The 7236-nt window shown below is 39.3% G+C and overlaps 1 protein-coding gene across 1 annotated transcript in view; it reads left to right on the plus strand.

The window, feature by feature from the left end:
• The window catches only part of mrps23 (mitochondrial ribosomal protein S23), an 8188-nt gene extending 1669 nt beyond the window's left edge, over nucleotides 1-6519 (plus strand). Inside the window, exons 2-5 of the mRNA XM_005749369.2 lie at nucleotides 796-975; nucleotides 1900-1977; nucleotides 3969-4092; nucleotides 6113-6519. Of these exons, the coding sequence (XP_005749426.1) occupies nucleotides 796-975; nucleotides 1900-1977; nucleotides 3969-4092; nucleotides 6113-6226 (496 nt within the window). The 3' untranslated portion in view covers nucleotides 6227-6519. The remainder of the gene's footprint in view (nucleotides 1-795; nucleotides 976-1899; nucleotides 1978-3968; nucleotides 4093-6112) is intronic.
• Nucleotides 6520-7236: the final 717 nt, after the last annotated feature.

Consider the following 7236-nt stretch of genomic DNA (forward strand, 5'->3'; position numbering starts at 1 on the left):
TCCATAGCAGTAGTGCTGCCATACCATGCAATGATGCAGCTGGTCAGTATGCTCAATACAATGCAGCTGTAGAACCTGCTGAGGATCTTGGCCAACATACCAAAATTCCTCAGCCTTCTCAGGAAATACAGCTGCTGCAGAGCATTCTTGACCAGCTGTGTGGTGTTCAGTGACCAGGTGAGGTCCTCAGGGATGTAGACGCCCAGGTACCTAAAGCTGCTCACCCTCTCCACTTCAAGGCCCCCTGATAAACAGCGGCTGGTGAGGCCTCCTCTTCTTCCCCGTGTCCACTATTACCTCCTTTGTCTTGTCAGTGTTGAGTGTGAGGTTGTTGTCCTCACACCATGACACCAGACCGGTGTCTCGCCTGTAAGCCGCTTCGTCCCCCCCAGTGATGCGACTGATCACCGCAGTGTTGTCTGCGAACTTCAAAATGATGTTACTTTGTTGGAGGTGACAAAGTCGTGTGTGTACGGGGTGTAGAGGATGAGACTGAGGACGCAACCTTGTGGAATGCCAGCGTTTGTAATAATGCTGGCTTTAGTCCTGTTGCCAATCCTGATGGACTGGGGCCTGCCAGTCAAAGTCCTGTAGCCAGTCACAAGCAGCAAACATTAAAAATAAAATAAAGTCAGATATTTTTTACCAAGTCATCTCTCACATCCCATGATTTTTAAAGCATAAACAACTTGTGCAAAAAGAGTTTCAGTATTAGAAGTTGTAATGCCATCCTTTGTAAAGCATTCTCCTGTACAGTTAATGATAAGGAATTGTGTGTTTTCACATTATCAACAGGGTTAGAGACCTGATACGCTCTGGAGTCATAAAGCCAAAGGAAAAACCTCTCTGGTATGATGTGTACAAGACTTTTCCACCAAAGAGGGCCCCACTTCATGTGAAACCAGTTACCAGCCCTTCTGCTAAGAAACAGGAAACTGTGCCTGAAATCTTCTACAGTGAGGATAAAATTAGAACGTAAGTTCATGGCAACGAAAATAACTTTTTCCCTATATCTGAAGGCTCCTTTATAAATATTGTGAAAACGGCACCTTAGCACACACATAATATACATTTCTGGCTTTATCAGTCTCTCAGATTGATAGCATTCATTTAAAAGTCGGAAGCGGAGCATCTAAGAGACTGGTATTCAGATACTCTATTTGAATTCTTTGAGAATAAGTTTCAGTTCACAGTAACAACATGCAAAGTATTATACTTCATACATTATCCTGAAATGCATGTTACATTATTCCATATGCAACTTGGTCCATGGGCTAGGTTCATTTATAATATTATAATTAAAAATGTATTTCATTTTGATTACATATAGCTCCTTCAAGTGCGAGATGAGCCAGTTCACTGAAGATTGATAAGTCATCAAATTATGCAACAAGAAAGGGGAAAAAAATCACCTGAAACATTGCTAATACCTACTTGTTGCCTTTTGAATGGGCGCTGTAAAAAAAACAACTCTGTTCTGTAAAATAAAATGTTAAATGTCTCGACTGAGAGAGGAGAAATGAATGGTTATTTGTCACAAAATATGAATATGCCATAGGTCCACTTTGTTTCCTAAATAAATAACACTACACAGAAATGGGAGAAATATTCTTCAGATGTTAACCCAGATTTTTTTTCTTATATAAATACAGGAATATAGACAAAATACATGTAGTTTGCATATTCTTCTTCCTTTTTTTTTTTTTCTACCAAAACCATAATTCTGATCAGCACAGAGTGGACACATGTTTTGGGCATTTAGTCTTGGTTTGAAACAATTTTACATTTTAAACAGTGATAACTAAATGTTGATACTAAGTGAAATATTTTTGTAGGCCTCACTAACTTCTAACTTGTGTTGTTTTTGGGTTTTTTTTGTTTGATTTTTGTTTTTGCTAGGGGATTCTATGAGCAGTATGGGAGAGGTTTGCGGGCTCTTGATCTCTCCAAATCAAACTTTGTTTCTACATGTCAGAGGTATGTTTGACTGTGTTCAGAATAGGGCTGGGCGATATGGCCTAAAATCCATATCATACTATAATTTGAAGCATATGCGGTAACGATATATATATCGCGGTATATTATTTTCTTCTGCATAATGTATTTTACACACTATAAGGCACACTTAAAATTCTTTAATTTTCTCAAAAATCGTCAGTGCGCCCTATGTGTGAATTCTGGTTGTGCTTACTGACCTCGAACCAATTTTATGTAGTACATGGCGCGCAGAAATCTGTCAAAAATGCTTTAGTACGACGTGCGGCTTCATAGTAGTAAGCTATGAAGCCGCACCGCTTGATGGATTGCCGGAGCATTACAGCTGCCGTAGTCAGGAGCCTCGCGGAGGAATCTGGGTCCTAAACTCCGTCTAGTTCAGGTCCCAAAGTCAAATGAACACTGCGGCATCACTGAGAGTTAGAAAGTGTCTAAATTCTTTCATCTTTAATAAAATGATCAGCGTTGCTGCTTTACCAGGTATAACAATCAAGTTTAACATCCAGGCATCCATGAAAACAGAATTTATTAAATTCAACGGAGTTAGAAGTTAGCAGGAAGTTAACTCGCTAGTTTCCACCTAAACATGATATAGCATGTTCTGACTGAGAGATTTCTGAAAAAATTAAAAAGTACAGCTCTGCTATCACTTCCAACATAAATGAAGACAGAAAACTAAACAGCAGTGATGTTTTTAGGGTTACTGAAGTTGGGCTAGCTGGTAATGATGTGCTACGTGATCGCTAGCGACACAGCTATGTTAGCATAGCATAAACACAGTGAAGCTGGAGGATGAACGCTAACTTTTTTCCACTCGATAAAAGTTAACGTGAGGGTTTCTGGTGGTTAGGGACAAATGCAATTGCATGGCAGGATGCTATAAACGGACCAAACTTCAGTCAGGAGAACAACTGAGATAATCCATCCACAATACGAGGTTAGTCATTAATATACTGCAACAACATGGGAATAGAGCAGCTGCGAGAGAATTCAGCCTGAATGAATCAATGGTATGGAAGTGGAGGAAGCAAAATTTTTGGCTTTCCCCATCTTCCAAAAGTGCTTCGTCTCTTTGCTATTACTGTCGCCCGGCATAATTTGCAGATGATGATGTTGTTTGTAGCCGCTGCGATGCTTTCGACCCAAATAGCCGCAGCTTGATGACACCATCAACATGCGCTATCGCGGTAGAGCGCTATAATCAAAATCTCTACCGTTGGCCAAATTTATATCGTTTCTACCGTATACCGTTTATACCGCCCACCCCTAGTTCAGAATAACACACACAGTACTCCAGTCTTTCTGAAAACCTTTTAAAATTGTCTCTGGATATTAGATGCTTTTAAACTCATTTTCAATCTATTACTTGCATTTGTGTTTAGCAGTTTATCAATAATCTATGACTCATTCAAGTAGAGCTTGGTGACAAATGGTTCATGCCCAGTAGAAATTCGACATCCATGTTTTGACAGAGAACACAACAAACCAGTGACAATGAAAATAGCACAATGCCAAAGCAATCATGTAGTTGGAATAAAGTTTGATCACATCATGTTAGGTTGATACACAGATCTTAGAAGGGGGGCAGCCACCAGCAGAGCATGTGTTAAAGCTTAGGCTACTGCAGTTGTACACATCAGTACATTGGGAATGTGAGGACAATAAAAGACAAAATGACAACAGAAACTTTTAAGGAATACTTGAGTGACATTACTGAATATGAGACCCCAACAAACAAGGCTCAAAGACAAGGACATTGTTGAAAAGAAGGGTCAGAGGAATTCAGTAGTGTGAAGAACCAGTTTTAGCATACATTGCAACTGTGTCAAAAGCAAATGGAAGTAACGCCATGAATCATTTTTACTACACATACACCTACCATTCGTAAGTTAAGTTAAATCTATGAAAAATGCAACGATAACAGTTTGACAGGCAATTTTCACACTCTTCCTCTTATCTTTTTAATCCCGCAGGTTTGTTGACAAGTACAGAGAGTTAAAAAGCCATGGCATGCTGGATAAGTCCTCTTTGTTTGAAGAGACTGGGAAGGCTTTACTTAAAGAAGGTATCATCCTGAGAAGGCGAGGAGCTCCTCCTGTAAGACTCTTGTTATAATTATTACTTTGGGTTCCTACAAAAATGTTGTTTGCCCTGTTTTGACATGGTCACATTTTTGCGAGCTGCAAACTATGTTATGCCAGTCAGCTAAATTATGTAGTCGTGTGAAAACGAAAGGTTTTTACTAAAGAAAAAGGTGCCAAGTACATCCAAAGATTCATCTAACCAGTCAAAAGTTTGGTCACACCATCTCATTTAATAGTTTTTCTTTATTTTTACCACTTTTACATTTTAGAAACATACTAAAGAAATCAAATATATGAAGCAAGATATATAGAATTATGGAGCAAAGGGGAAAAAAGATAAATAACTCTAAATATATGGTATATTTTAGATTCCTGAAAGTAGCCACTCTTTGTTGGCATTGCTGCAAACCCCTGGCATTTTCTCAATGAGCTTCATGATGTAGTCACCTGAAATGGTTTTCACTTCATAGATGTGCCTTGTCAGTGTTCATTTTTGGAATTTCTTGCCTTCTTAATGGGGTTGGGACCATCAGTTGTGTTGTGCAGAGGTCAGGGTCGTACACAGCTCAGAGCCCTATTTGACAACTGTTAGCTGATTGGTTCTTTCCATAATATGAATTCTAAGTAAAGAGAAATGACAGTCCATCATAACTTTTAAGAACTGAAGGTCAGTCAGTCTGGAAAATTGCTAAAATTTTGAACGTGTCCCCAAGTGCAGTCGCAAAAACCGTCAAGCGCTGGGACAAAACTGGCTCACATAAGGACCGCCCCAGGAAAGGACAACCAAGAGTCACCTCTGCTGCTGAGGATAAATTAATCAGAGTCAAACGTCACTGTCTCATCTGCTGTTCACAATATTAAATGGTGATCTTAAAGAGGTTATGGACAATTTTGTCCATGCTTGGTGGGAAAAGAAATGCTTAGGAGCCCCTGAAATGATACCCAGGAAGTGACTACAAGAAGAGGGTGAAAGATTGTCTGAAGCAGTTACAACAAGACAAAACCCCTTGACCAGACCTCCTACCACAGGCTACACCCAGGGGAAGCTACACCAAGTCTGTATTGTTTACTGAAGAAGGATAAACAGGGTGTGCCTTTAAGACCAATTGTCTGTATGATCAGCTGGGTCACCTATAAAATCACAACGTTTCTGGCTTCGATCCTCAACCCATTGGTAGGCAGCTCTGAACACCACATCCAGAACAGTTTGGATTTTGTTGAGAAGGTGAGAGATGTCACTATGGAGGCAGATTGAACAATGGTCTCACATGTTACATCTCTCTTACTTGTGTTCCATTCAGTGAAGCAGTGGGGATAGTTTGTCAGAGATTATGGGATGACCACTGTCAGCACTGGCCAAGTGTGTTTGCTCTTGGAACTGTGTCTTCATTCCATATAATTCATGTATACGGGTCAATGCTACAGCAGAAAAATGGGTGTGCAATGGGTTCCTGAGTGGGTTCTCCTTGACTCCCTGCTCAAACCAGCGTTCGTCCCTGTTTAGCCAGAGGTTGTTTGGTTTCCCCAATGTCTAAATCATATCAATTCTTCTGGCACTGGCAATGGGGGACCCAATCCTTGGGGTAGACCAATCTTTGGCACAGCGTATTTTGGTGTTTAAAAGCCACTGAAACGCTGTGTTTAGAATAAATGCGTCTTAATTGTTTCAATACTTTTTCTCCTGTGAAAAAGGCCTAACCCAGGGATTTCTCTGGATGAAGGGAAAGTGAGGGGAAGTTAAACTCATTTTTTGTTTCAGAAATGTCTGAAATTATTTTCTTTGACTAGTTCTTGTCATAAATTACTATAGCCACTTTTTCTTAAACCAGCAACTTTGTCAGGTAATGGATTAAATTCATTTTATTCTTCACCTCAAAACTCACCTCGAAGAGGGAAAAAGCTTGCTTGCTTTTTTGCTTTTATTACAAAATAAAAACAAAAATATAAAGAGAGAGAGAGATTACTAATTCACAAGTACAAACAGTTTTGTTTTGATTATTGCATATTATCATTGTGTTGCTTTTATTCTGCAGGTTTTGGCCGAGTCCAGGGATCCTGTGCTTGACCTGAAACTGATAGACATGTTGGCAGAGCAGCAGTCCGCTGGGACTGACACAACGAAGACAACAGAAGATAAAAATTCATAGATCACAGTAGCTCAAGAATCATTTGGTGAACTGCATATTTTCTCTCTTACCAGCTGTTATGATCAATAATTTATTTCTGTTTTTGTTTCTGACACCCAACAATTGTCTGTTTTTAATTTCTTGAAAGCCCATTGCACACTGCACCAGCGGCAGCATGTTGCCATTAAAGATTCAATGGCGCTATAAATCATATGTCAGTGCAGGTGAAAAGTTACAAAAAAAACCCAGAAAATAATGTTATAAGTATTTAGAGGTCTTATGTTGGGCAATAAAACACATTGTTATAACATGTAGAATTGTTGTGAAATTATTGTAATAGTTTTGAACTTTTCTGATCTGAAATTTCCCAAGTTTTTTTTAGTTTTTGTGGTTTGCACCTCATCTATCTTGCCTTCTTGCTGACCTGGAAATTAATTTCTGCGTAACATGTTGAATGATGCCTCAATACCTATAAGCACCACGTGGACAGAGGAGGAAGCGAGTATGCACAGGGTGTATCCTTTGCACATTAACTTTAAATATATAAAATAGTCTTACAGCTTGAATTCGGGAGAACTATGCCAACAGCTACTTTATCATAATCTATAAGTTGTTTTGGTTGTTAAGATGATCAACTGCCCTTAAACTTTGGCCTTCATTTTGTGTGTGAGAGAAATTATTGGGTCTTTTGTAAGATGGTACTACACTGAGAATTTAATTAAAAGTCGCCCTTAAAATAAAGCATATCATCAGTTCAGTTATGCCAAAGAACACAAAATGCAGAGAAACAATGCAGTAGTTTTAATGCAGCTGTGCCATTCATCTTTTGACATAATTTAGCTGCAACAAAAGGATGGCATTAATTCCTGTTAACTCTGCCTGTTTCTTATGTCTTCTTTGCACCTTCCAAACCTCGAGGAGAGGGACAAGTTACAAGGAAAGAAATCGAGGATGTACAGACTGAGAAAGAGGAAAACAGTTTGAACTAAAAGCACTCACTTGGCCGGACCTGTCTTTATTTGGGGACATAG

Source organism: Pundamilia nyererei, unplaced genomic scaffold, assembly GCF_000239375.1.
Source record: "Pundamilia nyererei isolate P.nyererei 1_Seehausen unplaced genomic scaffold, PunNye1.0 scaffold00243, whole genome shotgun sequence".
Lineage (NCBI taxonomy): Eukaryota > Metazoa > Chordata > Actinopteri > Cichliformes > Cichlidae > Pundamilia > Pundamilia nyererei.